The 16627-nt window shown below is 45.1% G+C and overlaps 1 protein-coding gene across 1 annotated transcript in view; it reads right to left on the reverse strand.

The window, feature by feature from the left end:
- Positions 1–780: 780 nt before the first annotated feature.
- The window catches only part of AFAP1L1 (actin filament associated protein 1 like 1), a 57128-nt gene continuing 41281 nt past the window's right edge, over positions 781–16627 (reverse strand). The window contains exons 13-19 of the mRNA XM_054568205.1: positions 15024–15169; positions 14320–14392; positions 12523–12634; positions 7328–7492; positions 5659–5837; positions 3267–3395; positions 781–1335 (exon numbers count right to left, since the gene is read on the reverse strand). Coding sequence (XP_054424180.1) covers positions 1312–1335; positions 3267–3395; positions 5659–5837; positions 7328–7492; positions 12523–12634; positions 14320–14392; positions 15024–15169 — 828 coding nt within the window. The 3' untranslated portion in view covers positions 781–1311. The remainder of the gene's footprint in view (positions 1336–3266; positions 3396–5658; positions 5838–7327; positions 7493–12522; positions 12635–14319; positions 14393–15023; positions 15170–16627) is intronic.

Raw genomic sequence — 16627 nt, forward strand, 5'->3', positions numbered from 1 at the left:
GCCTCATGCTCTGCCACTGACTAGCTGGGTACTTTGGGTCAGGCTTATTTTTCTTGCTCTGGTCTCCAGCTGCCTCAGAGGGTGGAAAAGTTTGGATGAGGCTCAAGTATGTAAAGCCATAGGCAAGGTAAAATATGTAAAACCTCTAGTAAAGTGTCCAGAGGTTATTATGGTATTTCCCTTCTCGCCCCTTGAGCTAACCTCTGAGTGCAAATGGCTAAATAATTTTATCTTTGGTGTAGGGAAATGTGTTACAGACTTATAAAGTGCCGACAGTGTTGAGTGTCACAGTAAAGAGACTGCCCAGAACTTGAGGTCCTTGCTCCTCTATAAAAAGTATCAAGTGTTTGTAAAAGGCACTCGTGGCAGAAATGAGCCACTGTCCTCTTGGTTCTCCTTGATTGTTTTCCTGAGAGCAGGTATGGAAGAGCACACAGGTGGGCCTCTGAGTGTAAGATAAGGATAAATATGTAAAGAGTGTCACATTTCTAATCATAACTCCTGGAGCTGGAGTGTCATATAAAATAGGTAGAGGACTAAATTGACAGCAAATGACTTTAACCTGAAAGGCTTGCAACACCTGTGGACATTAGCAATCCATGCCCCTGTCACTGAGTATCACTCTGAGCTTAAAATGTCAGCTACTGAACCTAGCCTTACCTGCTGCTTACTCAGATCTCTGATATGAAAGCAACTCAAATCAAGTTCCAATAGCTGCATCTGCCTAAAGCAGATGCAGAAGGACTGTAGGATTTGCATGTCCTCTATAGTTTTTGTTGCCTTTATGCGGACAGGGATAGTTCTGTTAATTTTTCAGTCTATTTATCTTGCCCAGAGGCTATCAGTAATGCAGACACAAATCCAACTGGCACGAGTGTGATTGGATGATCAAGTCTTCTCTCTGTATTGCACCACTGTTGATTCAGCACTGCCTTCTTTTGCCCTAAGGATTGGGGAATGGCATGCTGAGAATGGGATGGAATGGCTTATTCACATGTGCTTTCATTTCTTCAGAAGGGAAGGCAAAGACATTTAACAAAACCTTTACAACTACGCAGATTCTGTCTCCCTCCACCCCCATTTTCCACCCTCTGTAAAGTTATGTAGGGATGCCCTTCATTTCCCTCTTCGCTTTACTTCTTCCCTCCCTATACCCCCTATAATCATGCAGACAATAAAGGCTGGTCTTTTGGGTGCCCCGGAGAGTAGGGGCTACTTTCAGTCTTCGGATATCTCCTTGTGATGAAAAAAGCATTTCCGCCTTAAATGGACAAGCTGATATTTCCTTTGGATAAAATTCTCATCTTCTTTCTAGGTCTTCTTCATTTCCCATTCCTGAAGTACAGAAGGACAAGACAAAGCAGTTTGCTGAATAGTCTAGTGAGACTTGTAAGATAAAAACATCTCATTGCACCTAGTTGTGTAAAGGTCTCAACTGGCCACATTAGAGAGCTGTAGGTCCTAGTCCTATTCTCTTTCTTTGGCTGTGGGTAAGTCATTTCTCCACACTGGGTCTCATTTCTTAGGGGGGATCAAATATCACAAAGCGTCTTTCTGAGACAAGAAAACAGGCCCAGAATGAAGAGGGGCATGGGGATCTGGCTCCAGTGTGTTCCTCAGGACCCTGGGGTGGGGCAGGAGGCTGACGGAGGAGGAGCCAAAGCAGTTTGTTAAGGAAGAGTGAGGGCAGGCATCTCACAGGGTTCCTTTCCTCCTCCGGGGCCTGTCCAGGAGTTCGTCTGAGGGATATCGGAATCATGGCCAATGGTGGATGGCTGTTTACCTGTGAACGATGCGTGGGGTTTCTAGCCAGCCCTAGAGGTGACGGTGTGAACCAAGGCAGAACGTGGTAGTTAGAAAATCCTCAGTGGGAGGATTCTCCAGTCCCAACCTGCTCCTCTCCCATCTTTGACACGCAAACCACAGTTGCTCAGGTCAGTGACCCAGGAGTCATTCTTGATTCCTTTCCCCTACCCTCCACATCCTCATCAGCAAATCCTTTAGCTCGACCTCCAAAGCCAGCCACTTCATATTGACTCCACCAAACCTTTCTCATCTGTTTCTAAGTGGCTGCTCTTAACCCCTCACCCATTCTGAACATAGTAACCAGAATGGTCTTTTAAAAATTAATTCACATCTAAAAATTCTTTGCTCAAAACTTACCAATGACTTTCCATTAGGCTAGAACAGAATCCAAAGTTCTTCAAGTGGCCACAAGAATCAAGGATCATGTTTACACAAAAACATTTAGTGGGGCAGGTTTGTATGACCTTTAAACTAAGAATGGTTTTCACATTTTTAAATGTTAAAAAATACTATTTTTTATGATATTAAAATTATATGGAAGTCAAATCTTAGTGTCTGTACATAAGGTTTTATTGGGACAGCCATGTTCATCGTCCGTTTCCATATCATCTATAGCTGCTTTCCTGCTACAATAGCAGTTAAGTGGTTGTGTGAAAGAGACCATGGGTTCCTCAAAGCCTCCAATATTTACTGTCTGGTCTTTACATAAAAAATTTGCTGATGTCTGGTGTAGGTGATCTGGTTTCTGGCTGGTTACTTTAATGCCCAGGTATTTGTTTTTCAGGTCCATGCTTTCTTATCTGCGATTCTGAAATCCAGTAAGCTCAAATTTTTCCCAAGTGTTTTGGCACAAACTCATCTGGTGGCAAAACCTGTTTATAATCTCTTTAGTCCACGTGGTGTGAATATTCATGTATCTTGTTATAGAATTATTAATATGTTTGCTTATAGGGTGCCTCCTGAGAACTTGTTGGGGTTTTTCATCACATATAGTAGATGCACCGTATTACCTTTCTAAGATGCTAAAGTTCTGAAACACAGCTGGCCCCAAGGGTGTCAGAGATGGGACGGTGGACTAGTATCATGGAGTGAGCCCTGGATTGGAACTGGAAGAGGTGGGTCTGCAAGGCAGCTCTCACAATGGTGCCCTTGCATAACCCTGGGCAAGTTCCTTTACTCCTTGATCTTCAGTGTTTTTTTTTACCTATGGAAGGGGCCTTTCCTGTCTCAAAACAGTGTCAGCTCAGAAACCAGAGCTTGTGGGAGCTATGTGTTAAGAAAGAGTTAATAGGTTCTGAATGAGATTGGAGGGTCTTCTCCTCTGAGCAGAGTTCACGAATTTTATTTCATTGGTATATTGGCAATTCTTTGCCTTTCTCACTAGCTGACTGTTTTTGTTGCTTCCATAGAAAGGAGGCTGTCAGTTCTCTGAATTTTGATTAGCTGAACTATTGCTATACCTTGGCTTTTTGCAGCACCCTTCCTTGGTTTGAGGTTACGATGGATGGGCTCCTCTTCCTCAGCTCAGAAACACAGTTGACAGGGACAGGTTGCTCTGGGGTGTTATTCTGGGATTTATTTGTAGTTTCCTGTTGACATAAGAAATAATACACAGGTGAAGTCTAGTGCTGGCTACCTATACCCAGCCTACCCTCAAAAGAATGCAAATAGAAGAAGGCACTATGCAAACAAGCCAGCACTGAACAGCGTGAGGGGAGGAAGAGGCTGGCGGGCCTTGGAATGACAGCTAAGATGACTGAACCCTCACCCCGTACTAGGCGTTGGGAGGATTAGCTTATTTAGCCTTTTGAAGCCTATGAAGTAGGTACTATTAGTTATCATATTTTACAGATAAGAAAAATGGGAAGATCAAGTCACTTTTCAAGGTCCTGTGGCTGATGAGTGGGGGAGCTGGGACTCCTACCCCACTGTCCTTACCCTCTCCGCCTTCCTATTTTCTATTCTGCCCTTACCCCTTAAAATTTCCAGATGATTGTGCTTAGTACCTTACTGGACGTAGTTCCTTAAATGGGACATATTAACAGTTTAGCCTGCAGGGGAATTTAGAGAAGACTCCTCTATCTCCAAAGGCTACGGAAAGTATCAAAAGTGGAGGAAAGGTCTTCTAGAATGTGAACATCAGGGAATACAGGTGGGAGGAAGCAGCTAGGATGAAAGAACCACTTCTAGCTTGTCCACCAGCCCTCTGTGACTCTGTAAAGTTGTTTGGTCATTGGCCGTTAATCTCTTCTTTTTTAAAAAAATGTTATTTATTAACATATTAATTTATTATTTTTTTAGATCTTTTTATTTATTTTTTTAGAGAGAGGGGAAGGGAGGGAGAAAGAGAGGGAGAGAAACATTAAATGTGTGGTTACCTCTCACACACCCCCAACTGGGGGACTTGGTCTGCAACTCAGGCATGTGCCCTGACTGGGAATCAAAGCAGTGACCCTTTTGTTTGCAGGCTTGTGCTCAATCCACTGAGCCACACCAGCGAGGGCAATCTCTTCATTTTTAAGTGAGGTTGGAAATGCCCCACGAAGAGGATGTGTAGGATGTAAGAAACAGCCCTAGCTTCCAAGTTATAAGGTATGGTCTGACCAGGCAGCTGTGACCTTGGACAACAATGAGATTAAAGTTGTCAATGACAACACACACTTATCAGACAAAGTACTTCATTTCCGAGTCTTAATTTCCTTGTCTGAAAGCAAGTATAGCATTTATTCATTTGACAAACATTTATTGCACTCTTACTATATTTTTCAGATTATTTAAAAGGCTAGGGCTGTAATGATAAAAAAAAATATATAGTCCAATTCAACCATCTGGTTGAAGAGATAGACATTGGACAAGTACGGATAAAAATATACACACAGACAGACACACACAAACTGTGGTTAAATGCTATGAGGAAGAATAGCAATTAGGATGGGACTGTTGCTAATTTAGACCAGTGGCTCCCAAATGGGGAGGGGCCATTTATGCCTTCCCAAGGACATGTGGCAATTTTTGGACACATTTTTGGTTGTCATAACTGGGAGTGTGGAGCTCCGGGCATCCAGGGGGTAGTGGCTGAGGATGCTGCTAAACATCCCACAGTGTACACTGTAGTCCCCTATAAATAGAATCATCATTCCTAAAGGTCAGTAGTGCTGCAGGTGAGACACTGTGATATAAACAGAGGTCAGCAAAGTTCTCGTTCTCCCTGAGGAAGTCTCATTCAAGGCGAGAGTCTCTTACCTTGCAGGGTTGCTGGGAAAGTTAGGTAATGGATGCAGAGCCCTGAGGACAGGGCCTGGCACCCTGGGGTCCCTCGAGGAGGGCATGTGCAAGGTGGCCCGTGCAGGGCTTCGGAGTCAGAATTTCTGGGGTTTGGGGTCCTGTCTCCCCCTTAGCTGAGTGCTCTTGAACAAGACATTCAACACCTCTGAACCTCCGTTTCCTGGTATGTCAAGTGGGGTGAATACACATAGTTCTACTTCACAGGACTGCTATGAAGACTATGTGAGGTAATACCAGTTAAGATGCTGTACTGGCCTGTGGTAATTGATCACTTCAAGCCTGTTATTCTTATTCAACACATGGTAGTTACTATTTTCAGTAAGGCCACTTCTAAGATCGCATTCAGGATACAAAGTCAACTGGTGATGTGCCAATGGAGAGAACACAGGCCAGAGAACTTGCTGCAAGGGTCCCCTTCCTAGCTCTGCCACCAATGGCATGTCCTTTAGGGCCTGTTTTGTCACCTGTAAATGAGCATAACCCCTAGCTGCAAAGAATGATCAAGAGGTTTAGCATGCGAGGGCATTAGGGAGCAGCTGCCCCGGGAGCAGCAGAGGGTGGACTCACCCCACCCTTGTTCTTGCAGCTCACGGAGAGTCCCAGGGCCGGGCCCCCGGCCAGAGACTGCTGTAAGCGCTCCTTCACAGCCACCAGCCTCAGCTCCAGGTCGATCCGGTGCTCCTCCTTTGCCCGACACTGAGCTTCCAGGGCGGCCACGGCCTCCTCCAGAACCTTTAACTTTGCTCCTGTGTCCAAAAACATTGATGAAAATAGCTGAGCCCGGCCTGAAGCATCCAGCAGTTTGGCAGGGCCTCAGGCCCTAGTCTGACCCTACCAGAGGGTCCTTCCTATCCTCAGTCCCGATGAGGATGTGGATTTTGGGCCTGGGGTTTTACCTTCCCAATGCCCATTTTCCCATCTTCTGGATACAGAACCCTGCTTTTCCACTGGGAAACCACCTTTCCTCTCTCATTCTTTATAATTTGGATGGGGCTGACCTCACTCCCAGCTCCAAGGGGCTGGCACATAACTTAGTCCTGGCCCATAATCATGTCTCATTTTCTGGTCACAGTGACGGGTTTAGGGATCAGTGTTGGTCAGAGTGAACCCTGATGTGTTTGTGGGGGCCATTGGGAAGAGAAGTTCTCTCTGCTGGGGTGGCTGAGAGGATTAGGTAAGGGCCGGAGCTGCACAGCCATTTTCACCAGGAGGGGCAGAGAATGAAACCAATGGAGAGGAAGGCAGAAGGAAGAGTTAGAGAGAGATGCTTTCTGGGGATATCATTTAAGTCCTTGGGCCTCATTATACCTGACTGTTCAATGTTTCAGTTGCGTTTTTCTTCTTTTCATTTCTAAGCCAGTTTAACTTTGGTTTCTGTTACTTGTAACAAAGAATCATAACATAAGGTTTTACATTGACCCAGGATTCCTCCTAGGATTTTGCCGCCTATTCAGTTTAACTGAACAACGCTATATTAGAACATTCTTCATGCCAAGAGCTATGTTGCACCTTACCAGGTTTAAAAACTATTGTTTGCCCTGAGGCAGCACTGGGGGTGTTTCTGGTAATGATGGGTTCTTTTCATTCATTCAATTGTCCATTCAGTAAATACTTACTGAGTGCTTGCTATGTACCAGGCACTGTCCCTCATGCCGAGCACCTGGACCAATGTCTCACACAGTACTGAAAGTGAGCTGAATTGTAGCTATAGAGAGAATTAAAAGGAAACAGCAGAAACTGAGATTGAGAGGAGCCCAGAGCTGGCAAGGCCTATGGAGGGCATGGCCCTGGGTTTCAGAAGAGGTTCCTGGCAAAGTGTCACTGTCTATAATTCCCAGCACCTGGACCGATGTTTCACACAGTCGGGTGCTCAGCACCTGTCTGTGAACGAAGGAGTTAATGTGAGGTTCAACACGATCTATTATTTCTTTGATTCTAAGGCACACTCTGTTTTCACATTTCTAAAATTAGATTACATCTTACCACATTAAATGCACATATTTTTGTGATGCTTTTCCATCCCTTTAGCCCAAAGCAGCTATTAAATGGATGGCACTTCCGTTAGTCAGGAGGGATGATGGTGATGATGTTGATGGTAGGGGTGGTGACAATGAGGAGGAGGAGGAAGGGAAGGAGAAGCTCACCTGTCCTGGGTGAGACACCAGATGACCTGTGTTAGGGGACGTGTCGAGGCTGAGCCCCCCAAGAGCCCTCGGGACCACCCCCACGCAGGTACCTGGGCTGTTCCGAATGGCATCCTTCAGCCCCCTCTTTTCCTGCCGCAGGGCCATCAGCTCTGTCCGGATCGTCTCTTTCTCTTTCTCCAGCTTCTCTTTTTCTACCAGGTACCTCCGGGCATCCTCCTCCGCTCGGTTCTTACCGTACTTGTACTGATTGGCACCTGCGGAGATGTGAGGCAGGGCAAGGCCCTCACTTCTGACCTCTGGTAAGGATACCTGGGTGGTGTTCGCTTCTCTCTCAGCCTCCACCTCTCCATCTATGCAATGGGGGTATTTAGATCTGTACCCCTAGATATATTTAGTGCAGCTCCTCTAAGGAAGCAGGACCAAAAGGGAGGTAGTAGAGGACAGGGATGAGGAACGAGGGCTTTGGAACTAGACGGACAAAGGTTTGCATTCTCTTTTGCCCTTTAATAGCTATGAGACATCAGGAAAAAGTGAATGGTGGTGTTTTTGTGCCTTTCTCCTTGCCCCTAGTTTCTTCATTTGTAAATGTGGATATTGATCAAATTTACCTCTTAGGATTGGGGTAGGTTTTAAATGATATAATTCATGAAAAGTTCTTAGTGTAGTACCTGGAAAATAGTAAGTGCTTAGTAAAGGTTAGATGATGATGATCATAATAATAATGTAAAACAAATGTTGTGATGTATAACACCCCTTGGCTTTAAAAGGGTATGTTTTATAGTCAACTCTCATGTATACATAAGACAAGGAGACAGGTAGATATAACTCAGATCTGTAGAGAATCAAGACCTTGGGCATTGCCCATTTTTTTAAAGATTTGATTTTTGAGGGAGAGAGGGAAAGCGGGGAGGGGGGAGAGAGAGAGAGAGAGAGAGAGAGAGAGATTGATTTGTTGTTCCACTTATTTATGCACTCATTGGTTGATTCTTATATGTACCCTGTTCGGGGATCAAACCTCCGACCTTGGCATATTGGGACGATGCTCTAACCAACGGAGATACCTGACCAGGGCCAAGCATTACCCATTTTATTACTGGGAAATATGTGGGGGCAGAGGGGGATTTAGTAGTCTACTCTGGGCTCTACACTATGATGATGGACAAAAACAACAAATACTTAAAGCAAAAATTTATTGAGTATTTACTATATGCTGGGCCGTTTATATGCATTTCCACTTAATTTTCTTAAAATCGTAGTACTGCTAGCTCTGTTTTCTTGTTGAGGGAACAGGCACAGACAGGTTAGATCTTACTGCTAATGATGGCAGAGCCTCATTTTGAACCTGTGTCCACCTACCTAACCCCAGGGTCTGTGCCATGCAGTGCTGCGCTAGCTGGGGCAGGGCCACAGTCCAACCTCTCAGGGGAAGTTTTGTTTATTTTGTTGCTACAGACAGCCACACACAGTCCTTTGTAAGTAAGTGGGGCGTGGAGTGATTCCTATGATTTGCTGATAATTGTGTGGGTCTCGTCTCTCCAGTTCTTGTAGAGATTGCAGTGGTTATGCAGTGCCCCATGCAAAACTCAGTTCCTGCCACAACTACCCTACAGTTCAAGCCAGATAATAAATAAAGCATGGAGGGGGAAAGAAGGGGGCTCATATGTCCCCCAGCTTCCCAGATACACATGGCATAACAGGGGAGTTGGCTCCCAGACTTTTGAATTTTATAGACTGGTATAATTTTGAAAAATGAGCAGACCAACAAAAGGCTGTTGACATATCAGATAAGGCCCTTAAAAACCCCAGCTGCTATATAATTATTCCTAATAATTTATGAAACAAATAATATTTTAACATCCCCACAGTTGGAAAGGACACCAATGCAGAATAAAGTAGTCATTTACATGGAACAGATTTAGCTTAAGGAAAACCTTCATGTACTTTGCTTACTTTTGCCATTTGATTGCAGGTGAGTGAGAACTTTCTTAGGGTCTGAACCAGCGAGTGGGCTCACCTTTGGGAGCCACTGCCCCAGTTTGCCTTAATACATTAGCACCACAGAGAGCGGCTTATCTCACACCCCAGCCTGTGACACTTGAGTCACTCAGATGGTGGCGAAGAAGGGAACCAGGCTGTGGGAAGGCGCTATAATTCACTGGGCCTCATAGTATTCGTGAGAACAGCCCAAGTGCCTTCCAGAAAAATTTGGGCTTCCATAGTGGAGGGGAGAAAAAGGAATGTTTAGGATCCAAGTTACTAATATAACTGTTGTGCTAATGTATTATGTATTGGCACATTCCTTTTCATTGCTGAAAAGTATTCCAGGTGGTCTTAAGAGGAAAGCCTCGGTTGTTTCTGATAAGTCAATTGTTAACCTTATTGGGGATCCTTTGTAAGTGACAAATCGATGTTCTCTTCTGCTTTCAAGATTTCCTCCTTGTCTTTGGCTCTAGCATTTTGACCATGATGTGACTTTTGTAGATCTCTTTGCTTTTATTTTACTTGAATTTCACTGGTATACTAGATATATAAATAATGCTTTTCAATAAATTTGGCGAGTTTTCAGCCTTTATTTCTTTTAATACTTTTTTTGACGCTTCTTTCTCCCCTCCCTTTCTGATACTTCCGTTATGCATATGTTAGTGCACATGGTATTCTGGTCATTTTTCTTCATTCTTTTTCTCCCTCTTTATGGCTCACTCTTTCTTGTTTCTTTACATGTTTCATATTTTTTGTTTGCAAATTAGACATTTTAGATCATGTATTGTGGCATCTCTGGATGCTGGCCGCCACCCCCGGGATGTTTGGTTAGTGACTCAGCTGGCTTGTTCAGAGAAGTCCATTCCCCGCTGTAGTGTGGAGCCTCTGACGGTGCTCCTCGGAGGGTACATTTTTGGGCACGTGTACAGCCACCCTGCGAGGACCGTGGTCTTGACAGGGCTCTGAGTGTCCTCCCGGTCTCTCTGCTGAGCTGTCTGCCTCTGCTGCTATCAACCCGAGCTGCTGGGCCCCTCTAATTGTCAGTGTTTTGCTTTGTTGTTTTAGACAATTCCCTGGGGTAGCAGCTGCCCCATAGTCTGATCTGATTCACTTTGGCCCTTTGCAGTGTAGTGTTTGAGGCCGGTCTTTTGAGGTCAGTCTTGTTTTGACACCAGGAGGGCTCTTCTTTGCTCTCTCTCTCCCTGGGTCTCTGTGACGGACTAGCTCACCTGTGGTCTCGTTTACTGCTCTCATGGAGCTGCTCTCACTGTTCTTACCTTTCTTCATTTGCTTCTATGCCCTGGAAATTTTCCAGAGCCTTTACATGTTTGTATGAGTAATTTTCACCAGTTACGCTGGTTTTGCTGGAGAGTGGTTCTGTGGAACTTCTCACACCGCCATCTTCTCAGCGGTCCACTTGGCCCCCAGAATTGTTGTTTCTGGTATTCGTGTTCTTTCGTAGGCTCCTCCCACACTGGGTAGGGCTGACCCGTGTGACCATTAGGATATGGCGGAAATGACAGAGTGTGACTCCCAAAGCCAGATTATAGAAGCATCGCAGCTTCTTCTCTGTTACTCCCTTCTGGGTCACTTGCTCTGGGGGAAGCCAGCCGTCTTGTCATGTGAATAAGCAGACCCCGTGGCAAGGGACTGAGGCCTCCTTCCAATACCCACACACACTTCGCAGGCGTGCAAGGGAGCTACCTTGGGAGCAGACCCTCCAGCATATCAAGCCTTCAGATGACTTCAGGTGACTGGCTGACCTCTTGACTGCAACCTCAGTAGAGACCCCAAGCCAGAACTACTGACTGAGCTGCTCCAGGATTCCTGACCTGCAGACACTGTGACATAATACATGCCTATTTTTTTTGAGCTATCAAAGTTTGGGTAATTTGTTATGTAGTAATAGTAATTAATATATGATCTTGGGCAAGAACTGTCTCTTTTATGCTCTTCAGTTTCTTCATCAGAAAAACATGGCTGGACTAGACCTGTGATGTGCAGCTGCCCTGTGATTTCACAGGATGGCCAGCTGGCCACTGCATGGGCACAGGCAGGCCAGGGGTGCCCCCGACCCCCCTCCCCGCCCGCCGAGTAGCTCTGCTTTACATCTATTGTAACTGGGCTTCAAAATTAGATTTGATTTGAAGAACGAGTCTGTTTTTGTTAGGTTTTTAAAAAAATATATATTTTGTGATTTCTTTAATTGCACATGCTCATTTCAGTTAGTTTTCCATTTCAAAATGGGCATTCCGTAAGGCCCTATATTTCCAGTGCTCTTGAGAATAGCGTGTAAGGAATGTTACACAATAACCCTCTAATTGTTCAGAGGGAAGGTTCAGACCCAGAGAGGGGAAGGGACTTCTCCAGAGATACATGGGAATTTAGTGATCAAGAGATGAGTGGAATATAGGTCTCCTCACCCCAGAAGGGATTATCTATGCTAATGAAATGGAGCTACGATAAAGAAAGGCATTTAAAAAATAAATCTGCAAAATGGAAAGAATAGAATTTGGCTTTGTTTAGGTGCAGGGGGAAGAAATGTAAAGCAATAAATAAAAGACTCTTGGAACATGCTGTCCTACAGGAAGTTGGCTTGCCCATAAAGATAAATCACGTAACAGCAGAGCTTAGCCCTGGAAAGCAAACAGAATTTACTGTATAGTTGTCTGGCATACTTAGTCAAGATTGTGAAGTTTGGCAGTCAGGCAATTAACTGAGCCCCAATGGGGTGCTAGGCAGAGCTCAGGCTGGGACACAGGGGTGAGCCATCCCTTTGGTGGCAGCTGCCTCAAGGGTATTTGGAGGAGCTCAGTTCTCCACTTAATTACCCCAGATCAGAAATTATGAATCGTTAGCTTCTGTAACAGACACAGTTGAGGACAAGGATGAACTTTATAAATATATAAATAGGTATATATGTATATATATGGCTTTATTTGATGTTAAAATTTAAAAAAATTAGTTACTAATAGTAAAAAAAGAAGTAGATTTCACACAGAGTCTAGACTTCTGGTTTCTCTTGAAGAACTGACAGCGTTGCGTGGGGGCCATCGGCTGGGGCTGAGTGTGACCAGTCTCCTAGTCTCCCCCACCCTGTTCTTTGTTGTTTCTCTTCGGAGGCCACATGCTCACTGCCCTTACTCTCCCTGCTTGTGATGTTATTTTTCTTACCGTAGAGTCTTTTCTTGCAGCTCACTGCTCTCATTTATTTACCTTCCTGATCCCTGGAGGAGTATGATGTTGAGACTCCCTCCACTCATAGACTGCTTCCCTCCCTCCCTTCCTCCCCCACAGGACTCACTGGAGGCATGGCGTTTGACTTTGACCTGCGGATCCACGCGATGGGACTTCTCGCTGCAGGAGGAGGCGTGGCGCTTCACCTGGGCCCCAGTGGGTCGTTCCAGCTCGTCGTCCTGGGCGGGAGATGGAGGAAGAAGATGAAGTGCAGGTAGGCTCAGAGTCATCCACATTGGTGTGCCCCGGTCCGGGCTCGGCGGGTGAGAGCTGTGGGACCTCTGAGGTCCTGGCCTTACATATAAACCACTTTCACTAGCAGTGTACCATGGGATCCTCGTACCACCCTGTGGAGGCAGCAGGGGTGGGGGGGTAGCAGAATATAACCCTAAATTGTATTATCTGCTGAGAGCAAAATTAAGAAAGTCTGAAAAGATTGTGTGTGACTGTGTTTAATTTATCGTAGATAGTTTGTCCTCACCTCATTTAAAAGCACCCTTATAATTTTCTGAATTGTTAAAAAAAATGCGAATGAAATCAGCCAATGGTAGAAGTCATATAACTTAGGCCAACAGTACATTTGTGCCTGAAGAGTATTAAGAACACTCAACATTCTGTCAAAGCTCAGGAACCATGAGCATAATAATGATGTTTATGTAATATAATAATGGTATTAGTAACAGTAGTATGATTTATTTTTGTGTATAAGACCTTCCTGTCCAGGTGGTGTGCTAAGTTCTTTCTTTAAAATATTTAATTTAGTTCTTGCAGTAGTTCCGTCAGGTAGGTTTTATCACATCCATGTGACACCTGGAAGGAGGACCAGAGGAGTGAAGCCAAAAGGAACTCGGATTGAGCCTTGAGTGCAGAGTCTGCGCCCTTACGAACTAAGCTGTCTTGCTACTAAACTCTGCAACTGAGAAAGATCTCAACCTGCTGTTACTGGTCCATTTGTGTCTGAAGAAAGACCATGTAAAGGGAGTCCTAGAGGTGTGAGCTCAGAGTGTCATCTAGCGCGGCCCAAGGCGGGGGTCCTGACACAGCTGCCTTCCTTGGCAGCCTGATTCCCCGACCTCCCCTACCTACCTGGGAGGTCTGATTCACCTGCCAGCATCTGATCAGCCACTGGTTAAATCAAAAACAGTTCCTCTGAGGCAAAGGAAAAAAGGAGTGTGGTCATGTGCTGCATAATGATGTTTCTGTCACGGCACATACAGCAGTGGTCCCATAAGATTATAATGGAGCTGAAAAATCCCTATTGCTTGGTGACATCGTAGCTGTCTTAACATTGTAGTGCAGTGCACTGCTCACATGTTTGTGGTGATGCTGGTGTGAACAAACCTGTGTCGCCACCAGTCTTATAATAGTATAGCGCATACAATTCTGTCTAGTACATAGTACTCGATAGTTACAAATGACTGCGTTACTGGCTATGTATTTACTATACTTTTAATTGTTATTTTAGGGTGTTTTCTTTCTACTTATAAAAAAAAGGTGCTGTAAAATAGTATGCCGTGTTACACCTGCAGCAGCCTCATACATCTTGTGTTTGCCTTGTCTCTTGATTACATCATTTTCTCTTGTGCTTCATTTAATTGCCTGTTGTTTTGTATAGTAACATGCTATACAGGCTTGTAGCCTAGGAACAATAGGCTATACCAGGTAGCCTAGGTGTGTTGTAGCTATACCATCTAGGTTTGTGTAAGTGCACTGCATGATGCCTGCACAAGATCGAAATCGCCTAAAGATGCACTTCTCAGAATGTGTCCCTGACATTAAGCAGTGCATGACTGTAGTGAGGGAAAGAGACAGGTAGAGCTAAGACAGGTAGAGCTTTGCCATGGGCAGCCCCAAGGGATCGTACCTGCATCTTTTCATAAGGGACATCATCATAGACACGGGGCTCAGGCCATTGGTCCTGGCAGGATCTTGCATATCTAGAAAATACAAGGTGTGATGACGATGACACCTTGCAGCTTACAGCGCTTGCCTTTCTACTTTCTCATTTGATTTTGGCAGCAGCTCACAGTGGATATTGGAAGGTGAGTAATAGCAACCATTGCAAGTAGCACTGGGCCATTGCTGTGTTAAGGGCCCTACAAGCAAGGACCTGTATGATTCTCACAACCACCCAGGAAACAGGTCATGCATCCCCTCTGTTATATAAGTGAGAAAACAGAGGACCCAAGCTGGCACGCAACCAGCCAGGCAGATGATTGTGATAGAGCTATGACTTGAACATAGCTCTTTTAGTTCCGAATTCCACATGCCAGCCCCATGCCTCCCACCCTGATGCTCAAGGGTGTGAGAACCTAAGGTTTGGTGGCATCGGAGCAGAGCCCATGTCACTATAAAAAAGGGCTTCTCCACTTCTGCTCATTCCATCCATAGCTTTCCCTGATCCTGGGCTACCTCCTTTAATCAGCCCACTCCTGCCGACTTCCCAAGGGAGCAGAGCCCTCCTCAGCCTTCCCTCCCAGTGCCCAGGGCTGGACTCAGGGCCTCGGAGAGGGAGCTGAGACAGGGAATGTCCGTGGCAGCTGTGGGCCTTGGGAGGCGGACTCTTACAGGAAGGAGTTGCGCCCCGCACTGACAATGCTGGTTAAGGTCTCCACGTCCACGTAGTCATAATGCAGCGCCTCGGGAGTGACTTTGGAGCCCATCTCCACCAGCAGCAGCCCCAGCCAGCGGCCCATGTCCTCTGAACAGCTTGCCTGAGGGAGAGGAGGCACAAGCTGAGTTCACGCTGGCACTGTCAGGGCCTCTGGCTACTTCCCACTTAAGCCAAACCCACTTATATAGTACCTGTTATGTCCCCAATACTTAGGGGTCCAAGAAGAACAAGATTAGCACACATATGTGGAAGTCCAAATGGCCCCCACCCTCCCTCTATTCAGTTCAGGTCTCTGCTCACTATCCTCAGAGCCTTCCTGACAATTTAGATATGAAAACAACATTTGGGTGCTCCCTGAATATGCTTTAAAAATATTTAATTTTTATTAGAGGAGAGTATTTCTCATACAGCCCAATCACGATTTTTCTTGTATTATAATTGCCAATCATTTACAGGAAGATCTACAAGAAATTGCTGGCCAACTAAATGCATACTTATGTTAGTTCTCATTTAAAGAGCACTGTTATAAACTCAACTTAGCCCACAAATGCTAAATGTGAATAAAGAAAGAACACTTTCTGCCAGAGAGCTCTGTGTGCAATTTAAGAGAAATAAGAGACCCATCTCAAACTATCAAAAATAATAGTGAGCTACTGAGGTAGTATTTCTTGAAATTTAAGAACTGAGAGAGGCAGTGGGTACTGGACAAAGAAAACAAGGCCAAGAGGCTGGGTTTTAGTTCTAGGATAAGACCAAGAGGCCACTGACCCTCTGTGGAGCCTTGGCCAAAGAACTTGGCTGCCCTGGGCTCGGTTTCCTTATCCGTAATGTGAGGGGGTACTTACATTTTCCTCCAGTGTTAACATTTTAGAATCTAAATAGCCACAGGACTGAGATATAGAAGAGAGATTTAGTTGTTCTGCCTGACTTCAGGAGGAAGGCTAGTGCCACTGGGTAGGGCTGACAATGAATGGGTGAAAAGAAATCAGTTTTTCATTGAGCCACTTGTTAAGCAAATGTTAATTGAGCCCTTAGTCTGTGCTGGGAATAATGCTGGGTTCTGGAAAAACCAAAGTATGCAGAACAGGCATGGTTACGGCCTTATCAAGCTTGAAGATTTCATCTCAAAATAGAGAGCCTTTCTAAAAATTTGCTTTGTTCAGTGGGCAGGGCATGCTCTCTGGAAGGGCTGGGTTTATTGGAGGTGGAGGGACACTGATGGGAGGCTTTAGAGGAGATTTCAGGATCCGGTGTGGGTTCAGCAGACTAGATGACTTTCAGACTTGGGATTTTAAGATAAGGGAGCAAAAAGAAACCTTGGTTCTAGGGTGGCTAGATGTCACAAATAAAAAGTAGAGTGCTCTGTTAAATTCAAACTTCAGAGAAACAGTCAATAATGTTTTAGCCTAGTTACGTCCCAAGTGCTGCATGGGATATTGTATTAAAAACATCTGTTGTTTATCTGAAAATCAAATTGAAGTGGGTGTTTTGTACTTTAACTGGCAACCCTACTGGATCACTTGGCAGCAGTTGGCTTCCTTCCCTTTCTTCCTCAGTC

Source organism: Pteronotus mesoamericanus, unplaced genomic scaffold (assembly GCF_021234165.1).
Source record: "Pteronotus mesoamericanus isolate MK-2021 breed Mesoamerican mustached bat unplaced genomic scaffold, CSHL_Meso_final contig_2, whole genome shotgun sequence".
Classification (NCBI taxonomy): Eukaryota; Metazoa; Chordata; class Mammalia; order Chiroptera; family Mormoopidae; genus Pteronotus; species Pteronotus mesoamericanus.